At 35.0% G+C, this 18071-nt stretch overlaps 1 protein-coding gene across 2 annotated transcripts in view; it reads left to right on the forward strand.

The window, feature by feature from the left end:
• LOC116169544 (homeobox protein Hox-C4-like) overlaps nucleotides 1-17629 on the forward strand; it is a 56261-nt gene extending 38632 nt beyond the window's left edge. For both annotated transcript variants that reach the window (XM_031485658.1, XM_031485659.1), the window contains one exon: nucleotides 16081-17629. In XM_031485658.1, the coding sequence (XP_031341518.1) occupies nucleotides 16081-16700 (620 nt within the window). In that variant the 3' untranslated portion in view covers nucleotides 16701-17629. The remainder of the gene's footprint in view (nucleotides 1-16080) is intronic.
• Nucleotides 17630-18071: the final 442 nt, after the last annotated feature.

The raw sequence follows: 18071 nt of genomic DNA on the forward strand, positions 1-18071 counted from the left end.
ATTACGGAATCATATGCATCTAGAAGGTCATAGAAACACAGTCATGGTAATGGTTATTAGTAAAGGAGATCTGGATATCTGTTACTGAGTGTGCCGGTGTACCTGTGTCATGTTCTCTTTTAAATCTACACTGCGCTTTCGGAAAAATAAAATTCTCAAAAATCCACTACTCCAGCAGATTCAATCCTACCCTCACACACTTTTGATAATTGACATCTGCCCTATTCTGGTTCTTTATTTGGTTTTAAAGTCGCCATACCTACTACTTATTAATGATCTTCGAGATCGCTTATAATTTTACTGACTATCCGTCAATCTGTCCGTGCGTGTACACGGTAACTTTGTTTAGAAAATTCCAATCGCTTTGAGAATTTAAACACATGCGCTCTTAAGAAATGTCGGTATTCCGTTGTATCGGATTTTTTGTTTCAATTGCGTTAACTCTTCGCCTGATAACCGCACATGTCATTCAGCTCTGTGATGTCACAAAAACGTCAAACTTGACGTGCAGGTTATAGGCCAAAAAGCGTTATTTTCCGTTATTTAGTATAGGGAAAATAACATTTTTGGCAGATATCGTGCGCATTAAGTTTAACGTCAGTGATATATTACAGGGCTATTTGCCTGCGCTTAATAAGGAACCCTTTACATTGTCTGAGCAGTGTTATAACATCAGAAATATCATGAATGTCTGGAGCTGAATCTTTTGTTGACTTAATAGCCGTTTCCAGAAATCTTTAAGGAAAGAGACTTGTGCATCGCCAGTCAAAGAATGATTTGAATTTATCTCAAAAGGGGTGCCAAATATTGTAAAAAATGAGGTATCCATGAAATTTTCCAAGGGGGATATATCATCGCACTTTTAATCCTTTTATTCTTATCCCAGGTTTCTTTAATGGACCAGTCCCTATTCAGGTTGCAACAGAATTGTTTCCGGCTTCAGCTTTCATTCAAAGAAAATTCCAGGATGCACATTAAATAATCTTCATCACTAGATTATATCCAAAACCTTTGGGGCCTAAAAGCGTAAGACACGTCTGGTTGCATTGTTTCAAGGTCGTGACCTAGGTCGTGATGATTAATTATAAGTGCATGTGGGGTGTGGAAACCAGTGATTCTGGTTAAATCGGCTGTTTTGCAGTTTTCACAAAAAAACATACGCTTGATTCACATTGCAAAAAATATTACACGATAGCTATCGACCTTCCGCTTTTTAATTTACGAGTTTCTGTGGGTTTTTGCAAATTATAATCAGCATTTTCTCAAAACGTACAAGTATTTTCGTTGTGTTGTTATTCGCATGTTTGAAGTAGCATTTATTGCCACTCACCATCAAAAACGAACCGAAACCGACCCTACGTTCATACTAGGAAGAGAAAATTACTGCCCACTACATCCAAAACAATTATTGAACTCCCATTATAATAAGATCGTTAGTTAAAATTTATTGAATTGGTGTAGGTACTTAACGCCACATATAACTTATCATTTTTGTTTGGACATGCAGCGCGTAGAATTTTCAAGTTTTGTTTTGGTTGATCAATCACAAGCAAGTACTAAAATTGTGCATCCCCTCGTCAACTCCTGTGTAGATGAATTTTTCTTATCTGTGTCCATACTAAAGACGTTTACAACCTAATTAAATTAATTTTTCTGCTTTTAACTTTGCCTTTATAGGTTAGGATTAGGAATAAGTTAGAGACAGGCAACTACATCAACAATAAGTAGCCTTATATAGCTTCCACATGTTGCACACTATGTGTGTGTCCAACATTGGCCATACCCAAAAAGTACCTAACAAATAATCAAAATCAAAATGTCATCGATTTCAACTCCTTATCGCCTTCATCAAATATAATTCAATTTCACTTTAGACGATTAAAATTCCCGTTACTTAATTGGCTAGGGAATCAAGCAAGCCTAATTTTAGATCAAGTGATTAAGTAACAGAGAATTTAATCAGCATCTTTGAAACTAGACAGTGTATAACCAAATGAAAGGGAAAATAAAAAAAGCATAGATTAAAAGTCGTTTAGCTGTTACCTTGTCTCAAATTTGTCTTTGTACTCGTAGTTTTGTTGGCTACATGCCTAATGCTAAGTACTTTGTCAACTGTTGTCATTACAGGATCCGTAACACAGTACTCAGTGTTACCTAATTGATTAATGGACAATCTGATATTACCAGAAATGGAAAAACCAAGCTAATATGTTTTGAGTTTTCGCTAAATGATTTCAAAATGTGATTTTGGTATATATCTGCGCAATTATCCAATACGTTTGTGACATTTTGAGCATATTCCCTTATACTGTTCGTAAGGCTGCCGCAAAAAGTAATTTATGTCTAAAAATATACCTAGTAGTGTAGGTATGAATGCACTTGCAGTTTGGAGTCTAGTGTACATTCACCTTCATAAGAGACTGTAGGTATGAAGAGAAATAATTTTAAAGGAACCAACAAGCCAAAATTGAAAATCAAGTGTTAGATAAAGTTTTGATCATGTTATAAAAGTTAGAACCCAGAAATGTCACAAATGGAGGTAGCTTTTGGTAATTTTTGGTTAGAATAAATCAATTATATTGTCCTTTTAATTTCTCTACTATGCTCTAATAATTTTTTAACTCCACCACCGATATATAAAGTAAAATCTAGAAACAAGTCCTTAGGAAATATTTTCCTGTATATAGACAACACGCTATTCATTCATTAATATTGCTACGTCAATTTTGATATTGTAGATATTATTGTCGATGTACGAGTAAGTAAAGCACGTAGATCGTAGCATGCAGAAGCATGTCTTAGTGTATAACCAATGCTACTGCCAAGTAAGACTATATTAAATTTTCTATAGCGATCCTCTCATTCCTAACCATTTATGATGGAAAAATTGTAGGTAGTTAATCATACTATGCCTTATTACATCAAACTGCACTTCAAGTAATGTTAAATCTGAATATAATAAATGAAATGCAAAACTACAAAAGTAGTTTCTATCATTGAATAAAAACACTTTTTATTCAATGTTTCTATATAGTAGGAGTATATATACTTTTATAAGCTGCAGTACACTATACTTCATCGTGCCCGCGAGCAAAGTACAGCACTAAAGGATTACTTCTTTAGATTAATAGATAAGTATCTTGTTCCTTTGAACAATGTGTGACTAATAGTCTATTAACGTTTGTTTCGTTACGTAGGTGCCGAGAAAACTAGGCAAATATTTTTAAATGCTTATCTTCATTAATGATAATCTGTTATCTGCTCCTTCTGTTGGGTTTCCGTTTTACGTACGTCGGTTCAAATAGCAAGCACCGATTTTTATTCCATTCTAAATCCCACAAGAATTTTCGAATACCTTAAAGGGAAAATGGTGTTATATCAGGCAACCCTTCAATTTTTCCCCACTTCAAAGCATTAATATTAGTTGCATGTACAACACAAATTTTAACTCTGACCATCGAGACCGCTGTCAAGTCCATGTTCTGTATCGTTCAGTTTGGAATGCTGGAATGTACCTGATTTGTGGTTTACGTTCAAGTTAGACAATCCAATTTATTTTCGTACCACAATATCAAGCTTATCATCTGTAATGAAAGCGCCTCACTTTGTTATTTGAGGTAGGTTTTAAAAGAATCATTCATAACAATCCTTGTCCTTATCGATTGCCACCCATTAAGTTATGAATCAACTTCTGACTCCACATACGCCATTGCCTATTACATTAGGTTCCACTAATTTGAAAATTATTCTGTACGCGAACCCCTTTACGGTGAGTAGCTTAATTAAAACGGTCGCGTCCAGGTTGTAAAATTGTACCTATATCACGAAAAAAAGCAAAATTAATTTTCTATAAAAAATGAAACCATGACCCTATAATAAATTCAGGACCACACCAAATACAAAACATGACCTTGCTTCATCCCAGTCAGGCGGTGCAATTGTTGTTTTGTGTTTAATAATGTGCACAATCATCGTTCAAGTAATAGGAATGACGATAACAAGCGATTCAGATCGCTTTTGAACTATTTCCCGACATACCTCTATATCAACAATCACTATTTATTCACCAAACATGAATCGTTTACCGTTCGCTTCTTGATAATGTCAGAGGTGTAGATGATATTTTTAACAAAGGATTACATGAAATAATATGACACAATCTGATGTATACGTTTCATTAATAACTATTTTATTTTTTCAATCAAATTGTTTACTAATTGAATGAAATTCATTTATTATAAACGATATAGGACGGGTCTTTCATGTTTCAGTTAAACTTGTGTGACAGATCACCTATTTAAATGCATTTGTTTGCTTGCATAAAAATTAACCGTCAGGTAAGTTTAACTCGACACTGAAAGACCGGTAGGTATTGTTTCTATTTGTTCCTTTTAAATCATTAATAAAGAGAAAACAATCAAATTCAACAGGGTTGTCCTCTCTTAATCACACGAGAATAGCTCGGAGCAGGACATTTCGGTCCCGCCGTTTCGGTCCCGCCATTTTGGACCCGCCATTTCGGTCCCGGTCATTTCGGTCCCGGCCGTTTCGGTCCCGGTCATTTCGGTCCTACAATTTATTTTTCTCTATCACCAGCACATTGTTTAATAAATAAATTGAACTTTTGCTTTATGCGAATTGTATTCAATGTAATTAATAATGATTTTATTCATACAGGTCACAACACAATGAGGCAAATCTTATAATTATCTCAAATTTCTAATAATAATCGTTAGTTAATTACCTGGACGCCATAAACAAATAAAAAATAAAATAAAGAAAATCATATGTTTTACAAAATACATTTTATTATTTGTAATATAATATTACATGGTCAATATAATAAACATGATGCCTCGGGCGTAAATAAACCGTTATATGACACATTACACTAGTTCATCAAAAAATTGTGAGCAATTCCTTGAAGGAGTTCGTTGTGTGTTCTATTATTTCTATCTTGCAGAATATTTAGTATTCTATTGTCAGCTTGTATATATTTTCTTCTTTTTGGAATTGGCCCGTCACCACGGATATACTCCTCAAATGTTTGGTCTCTTCCCGATTGAACTTTTTTAAGAGAGTCAATAAATTTCCAACGCGTTGGGTGATCCATTCCCATCTCGGCCTGTAGTGCTCTGTGCGCAGCTTCCACAATATTATTTGTCCTTGCATCGCCATTTAATGTTCTTTCAAAAACAGTCCATAATTCTGGTGGAAAGGTTGACTCTCTTCGATTTCCCCTTCGATTAGGGCGCCCAATGTAGGCGAACCAGTGTAATATTGGTTCAAGTTCTACTGGTGTTGACTCGCTGAGTTCCTCGAATGCGTCGTCAAGATTATCGATAGGCACAAATGCCAGAGCTACAATTTTCCTAGCAGCCAAAGCGAAGTCTGCATCATTATTGTCAATCCTTCTCCCGCTAACTTTTTTTTCATATTTTTCATCAAATGAAAAAGACATCCAAAAAAATTTGAATTTGTAAACGCAGACCGCATAGCATTTATTGCTGCCAGTTTGAAATCTGTGGAAATAGAATCTGGCAAAAAGTTTGGCCAAAAATTATGTGGGCATGCGCAGTGACTGCGCAATGCCAACTTTCTTATTTATGGAGATATTGCTTTGAAATTTTAACCACAGACGCTTCTAGTAAAGGCAAACGTTTCGCATATAGTAAAAATAATGTGTGGGCATGCGCAGTGATGTGTGGGCATACTGCGCAGTGGCAAAATTCTTATTTATGGAGATATTTCTTTGAAATTTTAACCACAGGCGCTTCTAGTAAAGGTAAACATTTCGCACATAGTAAAAATTATGTGGGCATACGCAGTGACTGCACAGGCTGCTCATACCCAACTTTCTTATGTATGGTAATATTTCTTTGAAACTTTATTTTACTTATTTAACTCCTTTCTTTCTCTGGACGTGGACGTGCTTCAATATGCAGATTCGACATTTTGTGTGCTTTTGGTGACGATGCGTCGTTTCAATACTTTGTGTTACGCGGCAATACCCACGAGTGGGTTTTGGAACATTTTTTCATATGTTCTCTGCTGTTTATTGGGTAGCAAACAGTAGGCAACCGAAAACACAAAACCTCCTCGTTCAGCCATAATGACATATACCTGGCCAAACAATTGTGTAGCAATGCGAAATGTTCCATCCACATAAATTTTTTTCATTTCTTGAGACCAATTTCCATACGAAGATTTTCCAAAAATTAGAATGCGTTCATTGTCTCTTTCACCCGAATCATGTAGAAGGAAGTTTTCAAATTGATCACGTTGAAATTCATATTGTGTATACTCGGGTAGGATAATGAGCGCAGCAAGATTATCAGGCTGGACAGGTGCTGCCCTCAGGATGATTCGCCTTCTCTGAACAACTTTTTTTAACGCATGGTAGGCTTTGCATATAAAAAATTGAAAAACTGTTGACATTTTCAGTTCCCTTTTGTGCAGGCGGTGCATTATTTTAAATAAAAATGTCATCAGATAGTGATTGTAGTGTTTTGGAAAGCACCCCACCTGAACTTAGAGCGGCTGCCGCAAAATTGTCAAATAATTTGTTGCCGATAAAGAGTAAGTCCCGATATGAAAAAACATATGTCAGTTACAAGAATTGGTGCGCTCAAAAAGGAGCAAAGAATTTTTATTCCGAAAACGTGGTATTGGCTTACTTGAGTGAAGTTGGGGAAAGTAAAAAACCTAGTACATTATAGTCAACATATTCCATGTTGAAAAGTACTCTTAACATTAAACATCAAGTTGACATCTCGAAGTTCGCTAAATTGATAGCATACTTGAAAAGGAAAAATGTTGGCTATGTCCCAAAAAAGTCATGTGTTTTTACAAAACAAAATATCGATATCAAACACTAAAAGTCCTAAGAAAACTGTGTCTTACGCTTCAAATCAAGAATTTCAATTTTCTAATCAGAAATTGCAGCAAGGTTTGTCCTTAAATATTAGAGGCTATGATGATCAGGCAACATTTAATTTTCATTTTCATTACTCTAATTCCACCAACGACAATGAAAAACATTGAGCGAATTAGTTGCTAAACTTGAATTTATGCGGTTCAGTAAAATGTGTATAGTTATTATCAAAATAAAAAGTAGTTTGTTGTCGTTTTATTTAAATTGTCATCCAAATAAACGCAGAAGTACGAATGGAGACTACCTCAAGAGCAATCTACTTGAAAATCAATCGCAATCACAAAACACCAGCGTGAGCTTAATACTGAAATCAAGTCGGCATTGGCGTGCAGGTTGGGAAGTACTTTGCCGACCTCAAAAGGGGTTCGCAAAAGATGTCAAACAATTGCTCACTTCCAAACTTCAAAATAGTTGGCAATTGACATATTACATATATGATTGTGAATAAAATTATTTACTAAGACTGTTATGCAACGGACTCCGACATTCGCACCAAGGGCTCACGGTACGAAAAATATGGGTTGAGCTCAGGCGCCTGCCATTTCGGCCAAGACATCACTTGTTTCATTGTAATAGTATACAGTTTGTTTCAAATTAAGTCGGCACTATTGCCAACTTTTATAGTTTTAGAGGTAGAAAATGTGATTTTTTTTTCTACTGAATCCAAACCTGTAATTAAAAAAAACAAAAAAAAACATGTGACTTTTGATGTGGAACACCTTGTATATTATTACACCATAAGACAGTTTATTAAATTCTCTACAAAGGTTCTTAATGAACCATAGCCAAAATACTTCAAGAACCAATTTCAGTTATTTTCATTAACTGGAACTAGGACTTACTATAGTAGGTTGTTAACAAAACAAGAATAACAGGCAGGGGAAATAAGTAATACATATAAAAATAAATTAAACAAATATAGCAAACGAGCTCCTGGGTATGGCTATAGCATGTGCAAAACCAAATTTTAAACCTGATGTTGGTTTTGCTTTTATTTAAAGTGTATATGTATGAAATTTCATTAGAATGCCTCCATAAATAAGCTGCGCATGCGCAAAATCAAATTTTGAAACTGTTGTTAAATTTTCATTTATTCCAAGTGGTTATGCACCAAATTTCATTTAAATCCCCCTATAAATCAGAAAGTTGGCACTGCGCATGCGCAAAACAAAATTTTGAAACTGGCGTAAAATTTGGTTTTATTCCAAGTGCCTATGTATCAAATTTTATTTAATTGCCTCCATAAATAAGGAAGTTGGCACTGCGCATGCGCAAAACCAAATTTTGAAACTGGCGTTAAATTTACTTTTATTCCAAGTGGCTATGTATCAAATTTCATTTAAATACCTTCATAAATAAGAAAGTTTGCAATTCGGTCTGTAAATGGTCGAGATGCGCAAAGGGCACTGTGAATGCTGATCGATTAGGTTCAACTTTTGGAATTGTGTTTTATATGGCTAAAGCTATGCGCATATTGAATTTCATGCAATTCGGTTCATAACTAACGGAGATGTCAAAAGGGCCTACTTTATTTTTTGGACTACATTGCCAATTCACGAACTCCGATCTACAAATTTGATAAAGAATCCACCTGCAAAATTTCATCGTAATCGGTCCATTCGTTTGAGTTATCGTGCTAACGGACGGACGGACGGACGGACAGACAGACACAACAAAATTATAAACTCGCTAGGAGCTCGTTAATAACTTACAAGTTACAATAGATACCTACCTATGTTCAAAAACATTTTCTTCAGTATAGGACGCGTCAAAAGCATATTTTCTAGGAAATAAATTTAAACAGGATTATGTAATAAACTTGGTTAGCTGTCAGATACTTTACAACAAACAAGTCATTTTACAATTTTCGTAGATAACTAGATCTAAATGAAAATAATTGAAAATTCTTGGTTATTCGAAGTATTTTGGCTATGGTGCACTAAGAACTTTTGTAGAAAATTTAATAAGGTGTCATATGATATTATAGTATACCGGGTGTTCCATATAACAAAGTTACATTTTTGTTATTATCTGAAAAATGCGATGTTGTTTTGTTTTAATGGCAGATTTGGATTCAGTAGACAAAAATACACAGTTTGTGTAATTTAACCGTCTTTTTAACTCTACAACTAAGAAAGTTAGCAATAGTGCTGACTTAATTTGAAACAGACTGTATAGGGGTATGTTCAGGGTTTATTAAGCGGCAGAGCAAAGCGATGCAAGCTTTATAGGGGAGTCGATGGTGTCCGTCTGTCCGTGAACACGATAACTGTCAAACGCTTCGACCGATTTGGTTCAAACTTTGCACAATTGACCTCTATGCCACAAGCAATAAACCTATTGAAAATGGGTCAAATCCAATGACCCCTTGGGGTTACAAAATTATATTGTTAATTAAAAGACCGTGTCAATGAACAATAAATTTATCATTGCATAAAACAGAACATAATGTACAACTGTAAATCTTTTGGAAAAATGTTATTAAATGCATTTCAGATTGCCGAAGCTTTCGCATTCTAAGCTATAGGTTACAGGCGTTTCTATTATGAAAGAAGTATGTAAAATGCTGTATACTGCTTCAGATAATTAATATAGCATAACAAATAACAAATGACTTGTATTGTACCTACTGTGATAATAACACTCAGCTACATCTGCAGAAAGACGTAACGCATTGTTGTATGGTAATTAACACTTCTTTAATTGACACACGTTGGCGGAGAGTAACTAAAATTATTGATGATGATTGCTACCAATGCAAAAACATTATTTAATAAAGTAAGAATTAATTTCTACGTTATATTTAATTAATATTCAACGAGTTCCAAGCTAATGTACCTTTGGAATGATTCGTTTTTGCATTTGGCGTGTGTTTTTTAACCATTGTCATGATCTCTATTCGGTTTAATGACAACGGCACGGTTTAATATAGTCAGTGATTAGGGTATTGGAACACTAAGAAGGCGTTGGAATTGTTTGGTAAAAAAATATTACAAAAAGTAGAAACAAAGAATTTTACTTCCTTGTTTAATGTTGTGCTCCCATCCTCCACTCCTAATGGCTTTAGACTGACTCTTCGTAGCATCAATTCCTGCAGGTAGTCAATCTCATCTTAGATATTCGTACCGAAAGTGTTTCAGCGTCTGTGGAAAATTCGTTAACAAATAAAAATGTAACGTCACCGCAAAGCGCCATCTAGGGGATAGGAAGAGCTCTAAATACTACATTGACTTTTATGCCATACTAAAAATATCACAAGCAATAGCTATGAAAATACAAATATTTAAGAGCTATTCCGATTTTTGTTATCTACGAATATATCCAACTATAGTAGGCGTACCTATAGCTATAAATCCATTGAACGAGATGTGACTTAAGGCCCTGCGGTTCTTCTTGCGGTAGCAATTCTAAAAGCTTTTTTGGAGAAAATAAGTTATACACCCAGTGATGTGTAGTGGGTTCCACCAGTGCAGTTGTTGAGATCGAGGTGAAATTTTGTAGTGTTTCGCTGCTGCTCAATTGTGGGGTTAGCTGCTGTAGTTGTTGGTTTGCGATGAACAAGGGGGCGTCGACTGCAATTCTGAGGAATTTATTCTGGAGTACTTGAATTCTTTGGAGATCGCTTTTGGTTATATTACCCCATACCATATGCCTGTAGAGGATTAAAGGACATTAGTGCTGTGTACAGGGTGATTCAAATTCGTGATTCACAATTGGAATCTCCGCAACGGTGATACAGCGTAGGTTAAATGGGGGCAAAGTTACCCCTTTTTGTGACTGAAGAAACGCTTTTGAAATGTTTGAAAAATCCCGTTAGTACCTTAATGGGCACTTTTTTCGGGAATTTGTATCTGGTATCAGAATTTCCACAACACGGTAGATGTAGAAGTTACAAACTACTCCTTTCTTAAGTTCTTACGGGTGCCACATTAGATTTTTACGGAACCCGATAGAGGACAAAAAAAGAATTTCACTTTGAATGCATCACCATCATAGCCATATTGATTCAGCAAGATTTAGTTACCCCGTGGATGTTTTGTTGAGAAATGAATATAAAACTTTTGATTTTGAAATGTTTCTTGTAAATTTATGTAAAAATATACAGGGTGACCGTATGTAAAAAAATTGGTTGATAGAGGAGATGAAGACAAGCACTTTTTCCAAATCAACCCAGGGTCCAACGTGTTTCGTTTGGGAGCCACCTCCAAAGAAATGGTGAAATTTGGATTTCTTCTTTAATTTTTTTCTCAGCAACCATAAGAGTTACAAAGATGAATGACACGTCTCTGAATAGGTTTTCGGGTATGCCCTATCCGATGTTGAAAATTTTCAAAATTCCTGCCACGAAAGGGCACACCCCGAAAAAAATTCTGAAAAAAAAGTTATATTCATTTGAAGATTGGGCCTTCGAGTTACAAAGTCCCGCCTAACCTAATTTTGCATGTAGTTAATTGAAAATGTTGCAAATAACAAAAAAATAAAGATTTAAATCGATACTACGATACTTGCAATAATATGCTTATTGATTGTAATGGAACTCTACTTAAATAGTATATTAAGATACAAGTGTATAATCAAGTTTAAGGGCACGACGCAAAGCGGAGTGCCTTTAACGTTGCAAGTGCTTTAAACACCAATTATACACGTGTATCTTATAGTATTTTTTATTATACCTGCAGTATAATTTAAAAATAGGAAATACAATGAAGTCATATTGACGTTAATACATGTCTAATTAAGTGGGCTGGGTGTTAGTAATTTCACGATTGCCATGGAAATGTCACTTGACGTTTGCTTATAAAAATCATCGTCTTTGTGAATTAAAAGATTTCCATTGAAATAGTATATTAAGTATTAAGGTCAGTAGGTGTACTTTACTGGTTGAGGATAATAATTGCAAACCGAGAGCGCAGCTCGAGGTTTGCAATATTATCCGAAATCGTTTAAGCACCTACTGACCGTGGTGCTTACGCTATTTTTTCACGATCAATTTATAATTGATATAATAGTTATTTGTTTCATTAGTACAAAAAATGTCAGTTTTCGGGACGAGGAAGATAGTTGCTGGACGACGCGTTAGCGGAGTCCAGCAACCTTCCGAGTCCCGAAAACGCATTTTTTGTACGAATAAAACATAAAATTTTTTCTCCAACCCCCTTTACTTCAAATTATATTCGAATTTAGATTCAGTCACAGTTTCACTACTAGTATAAGAACTTCTGCTTTCTTGTCCTCACGTGTCATGCCACTCTAGTTTTTAGGTTAACTTATAACCTATTCGTTCTTACTTCTCACCTCTCGCGACTTTGTAGGGAGCAAATCTTGAGGTAGCATGTTCTGCCGTTTCTATAATCTCTGGCGGAGTGCAATCCATGTCGCTATCAGTTTCAGTCATTTTATTGTATACACAATTAATATTGTTATATTTTGTATTGAAATAAAAAACTTACCATACAGTTTTTTAATTAAAATTAATTGCAATTAACTTTTTCAAATTTTGAATTCAAAATGACAGATAATAGTGCAAGGGGTCTGAAGTAGATGGCGTTACGCGCGACGGCGGGTTGTATACGTATTAAAATTACGTTCATCGAATATGTAAATTACGTTACACATGGTTTAAATAAAAATAGCGAGCGTAAATCATTTTCAATACATGTACATACGTATAGGTGACATCATTATTTGCATTTATATGCAAAAAGATTTGATTTGTATGTATAGAAATATCTTATAACCTGCAATGTAAAACGATGTCAATGTGACATATCTCCGTGATTGTAATTTTTTAATTGGCCAACTTTCAAGGTCAATTTCTTTTTGGTACTAGGACCAAAAGTATCTACTTTTTGTACAGTTGCCATGGTGAAAACGATTAATCCGCAAAACGTCAATTTTACGTACCGAACACTGTCACAAAATAGCGTCTTATTCAGGTGGTTGGAGAAAAACTAAATTCGAATGTATCAATGTGGTAGCATCACAATGGGTTCAGTAATTTTTTGTGGGTTGCTACAGTTACGTTTCTGTTTTTGAAAACAAAACAACACGTGCGCGAAACGTGGTTTGGTTGAGACCATTGAGTTAGAAAACTAATGGAGGGAATCAAATGCTTGGCCAGACGTAGACCACGGGAACCAAAAGTGGCCTCTAACTGTGATTAAAGTACCACACCACTTCCGTTATCATTAGCGTCTCAGTTCAGTGGCGTAGAGATATAATTTTCTTTCCACTAATAGGAATAATAACAAAAAAAACGTATAGAAGGAGTAAAATACATGATCGTGGTAAAGTAAACAGAATAGAGAAGGATGGGAAAGTATGCAGATTTAATATAATCATTGATTACAAATCTAAATATACATCGATGTGTTCCATTGGTATAATTAAGGCCAGTTTACTATAGCCACTACAACTTGACAACTCCCATTAAATTCACTGTGTTGATCAATAGCTACAATTGATTGGTTGGTCTCAGGTTCATTACAAGTTTTGATAGTACTTACTGCATATTTCCATATTTGACGAGATATTTGATGAACATTTTCCGGTGCAACCTTTGGTCGAAATCACAATCAATGAAGCGTTGTGAGCACAAAAGTAAATTTCGAGAGCTGTTCTTGAGATATATTTACAAATGTAATATTACCATTTTGCTCGAAGTACCGGTTCGTTTGGAAAACTAAGAAACATACACTAGGTACCTACAACCTCGCCTACAACAAGATAAATGACATGTCTTACCGATGAAAGGAAATGCCCTTCCCTTCCCTTTATGAGAAATTTTGCATGATACGCAGCTAATCATTCTCAATTCACAAAATTGCGTGTGATAAAAACAGTATGCGGCAGTTAGTTATTTATATAAACCAGAGCACAAACCGATCCGGAATTATTAGGTACTTTAAAATGGCAAATTTCATAAAATTTGAATTTGGTGGAAAACTGACAGTGACAGGACCCGCGTTTTCATATGTCAAATAATGTCGGCCAAAATGTACCTTCACGGGAACCTATCCACGCGAGTGGCCTCTATCTGTGGCAACTTCCGTCTACAAAAATTCTTACCCCCTCTACCATTATATTCCCTCCATTAGTTTTCTAACTCAATGGTTGAGACTAAGTGAACATACCTAAATGATTCAGAAGATTTCGAAATAGAAGATGCATGGAGTATTGGCTGCGCATCGATCATTCCCGAAAAATTTAAAAGTAGATATGAAGCCGCATATGATTCTTTCCTTAAATGGTGTGAAAGTAAATGTCAAACTGACATAAGTGAAAAAATTGTGTTAGCATATTTTGTTCAACGTAGTGAAGGATTGAAATGGCTTATGGTGTGATTATTCCATGTTGAAAATATGATTTTTCTAAGAAGGTGTGTTGATATTTCTAAATACAATACGCTGATAGCATTTTTGAAAAGAAAGAACGTTGGGTATCAGCCAAAAAAATCTAGCGTTTTTTCTAAAGCAGATTTCCATAAATTTCTTACGGAAGCACCCGATGACACGTACTTGGTGAGTCATTAACTAACAAGATTGAAACCGCTCAGAAGATTTTATGTGGAACTCCAGGGAACCCTTCATCATCTTCGTTGCCATCAACAGAACCTGCTATTTCATACCGTACTAATTCAAATCCGCTATCGACTGCTGAGTGTGAAGAATCTGTAAACACCGTGTTTTCCAATTGCCTGTCTAATTCCCGAACTAATTTTTGTAACTTGCAAATTGTACATTTAACTTCCACATTAATAAACAATACTTTGATTTTTGACACATATCCTACTTGTCGCATGTTACTGTAACTGTCACTTGGTTGCTAAGCACGTTGCTATGATACACTTACCGCCCTAGGTTGGTAAGTGCACCTTACCGCCTTGAAAATGAATTAGTAAGTAGCCGACTATAACCGATCGTGCAAAAAAGATAATACACCGTCCATTAAATCGATTGTTGTAAAATCTAAACAAACGTTGGTAGGTGTAAAATTCAACTCCAGTAAAGCCTATTATAAAGAATATGAAAAGTTGTTTCCATGGATGAATAGGAAGTTACTTACGAATAAAGTCTTAAATGCATCCATAATGCTGGAATATATGAAGGAAATGTCAAAGGTATTTAAATCTTCTATATTTTGGTGCATTCATTCAAAACTTTAAAGCAATGCTGCGATTAAAAAGTGGAAGTACAGATTTGGAAGCATACCCTAAATTACGCGCGTTTGTGAAAGCTTCAACCAAAGGATAGGTACAAAAGCCAAAGAAATGTTCTGCATTTACAGAAAGCGACCTAAGAGGATTTTTTATTTCATCCAGATGACAGTTTCAAAAGTCATACTTGAAGTATCGTTACTTAGCAACTTTAAAGCACGTGTGTTTTAAAAGCCCTTTTTCGCACGCATTTGAGTGTTTAAAACGGAGATTGTAATTCAGGTATAATAAAAAAGTATTTTCCCACCACCCGTAGCCGCAGAATTTTTGGAATCGAATTTGCAGACTTGAATACCATGATCGACGTCTCGAATTTTTTGTGATCATTTAATCATAATCGAGATCATAGTATTGACTTAAATCGTTATTTTTTTGTTATTCGGCGGTCTCTGTGGTCAGAGGTGTTGGAGGAATAAAATGCGTTGATCTTTTCCTCTGTTTAACTGTTGGTTCTTTCAACAGACGCGTGTAAACATGGATGTTCAATGTTCGTTTTAGGTCACTTGATTTAGCGTAAGAAAATAATCACTGTGTTTTCTGTTTGAAGCTGCAAATCCAACCTGCAAGCCATCATAGGAATATGCTTACTATAAGTATAAAAGTGATTTTGGTGGTAGCTCATGCGAAAATCTAAACCTACATTTGTACAAAAGTGCCTGAATCGGCGATTTTTGGATTAAAAACGGAAGTAACTGAAATCTAATTTCTTACAAAATCTGAATGCATCATAAATAATATACTGTAGTCACGAAAGAATCTGGACCTTGCGTTACTTGAACCTCTAGAAATTTACGATCATCTACATGCACTACTTGCTTTAATTTCTCGATTACCCAGCCCATTAATTTAGTGCCAATACACATTCCCACACAAAATAATATCTCATGCTTTTATTAAGGACGGGTCACTAATTCAATGTATTATTTTGCAGCTAGCGGTACCTTCGTGCCGGGAATGGAACCGAAACGACAAAGGACCGCCTATACGAGACATCAAATATTAGAGCTCGAAAAAGAATTCCACTATAATAGATATTTAACGAGACGACGGCGAATAGAAATAGCTCACACGTTAGTGCTTTCTGAAAGACAAATTAAAATCTGGTTTCAGAATAGAAGAATGAAATGGAAGAAAGATAACAAATTACCCAACACGAAAAATGTAAGGAGAAAAACCAATCCCGCTGGGGTCACGACAACGACAAGCAAACCTGTGACGAAAGGACGCGGAAAAACACAAAACAGCACTTCGGGTAATAATAATGATCGACGGAAAAACAGCTCCAGGGGCGACATAGAGGGACTAGGAGAAAATATGTTAGACGTTCCATTATCGGGCGGTCACCAAATTCCTTCTGCTATAAGTCATTCACATGCTCATCCTATGGGCGCACCTAATTTACATCATCCCGGAATGCTTCATGGTGGACAGAACATCCATATGGGACATATAGGTTCGTCATTAGCGCCATTATCTTTATCACCTGGTTGTGCACCGACACAAAGTGCGTCGCCTATCATTAAGTCGGACTATGGGCTGACTGCCTTGTAAATAAATTAACGTGTAAAGTGACGATTGATAATCGTGGTATAGTTCGACAATACAGACACCGCCGTTTACTGTGTAAAAGTGATTTCTGAGACATTCTCCAATTAGTTTCAATACGAAAATACGGTTTAAATTATTTCAATTATTAGCAATCGGAATACTTGTTGTAAGTTTTGTTTTCGTTCGTTTCTGTCTATATTACGCGTTTTTTCGGACTATTTTTATATGGGCATAGTTAATGATTTGTACAATATTTATCGTGTTTTGTGCCATTTACCTTTAAGTGTTTTTTTGTTAAAAATGTTATCAGTTTCTATTGCGTATTTTTATTGCTCGCTCTCTTAAAACAATGATGCGATACAGGAAGAGGATGCTACGTATTCCTTTACCTAAGTAATTTGTTACAAATAATTTGGCACAATTGTAACAATAAGTCGAGTATAGATACTTGTTTAATTACTGTAACTCTTATTTTCATTCGTCATGATTGATATCGATGACTAGCAAATTTGGTCCAGGTAGCTCGAGTTATATATACAAAGTGTGTAAGCAGGTGTCCACAGTATTAACCCCATTCAATGAAATATAGCACAACAACAAACGTCCTTATTTATAAGTCATTTTTACAAAATCTAATTAGTCTTTTTGTGTTGTTATTAGAATTGCAGTAAATTAATTGAACCAAAGATTAAAATTTTAATGAACTGGAATCATTCGATATAATGTTTCTATTTCTCAAATAACTAATTAGGTGCCTCTTTCTGTGCTAGAATTGTTATTTATTACAAAATGAAAAGTATTACTTCTATTTATGTACCTTTTATCTTATAAATTATGCATGTAAGTAAGTATAAAATTGTGTGATTCTGTACATTAGTAATACAATTAGTGGACTTTCGAATGTCACTATTATATTCTAGCTCTCTCGCTAATTAAGGTCATAATTTATAAATTTATTAATTATTTAAAATTTTATATTCGAAAGTCTTAATACTTGTATTTAAAGTTTGTACATACTTAATAAGTAACGAAAAGTCGTAATAAACAACATACTTCTATTAATCTGAGATTTCACTTTGGCCTTACAATTTTACCGGAGAACAGTTTATTGGATTAAGGTAAGTAGTTACCACTACCATCAGGCTGATAACATCGGAACAGTATTCTTGTTTTTGACGTGAATTAAAAGCGACCTTGTCTAATAGTAACATCAAATGAATTTATGGAAACAAATTTTGATTCAATGATTTAATTTATGTAAAGTCTAAAAGCGTGTAGTTACGGTTGACTTGAGCATGGGGAGGTAGATGGCAGTATAGCATGAAAAAAGATTGTGCCATCTAATTAAAGTCAAATAAGAACTATGACGAAATG

The sequence above is a fragment of the Photinus pyralis genome, unplaced genomic scaffold (genome assembly GCF_008802855.1).
Source record: "Photinus pyralis isolate 1611_PpyrPB1 unplaced genomic scaffold, Ppyr1.3 Ppyr1.4_LG4, whole genome shotgun sequence".
NCBI lineage: Eukaryota > Metazoa > Arthropoda > Insecta > Coleoptera > Lampyridae > Photinus > Photinus pyralis.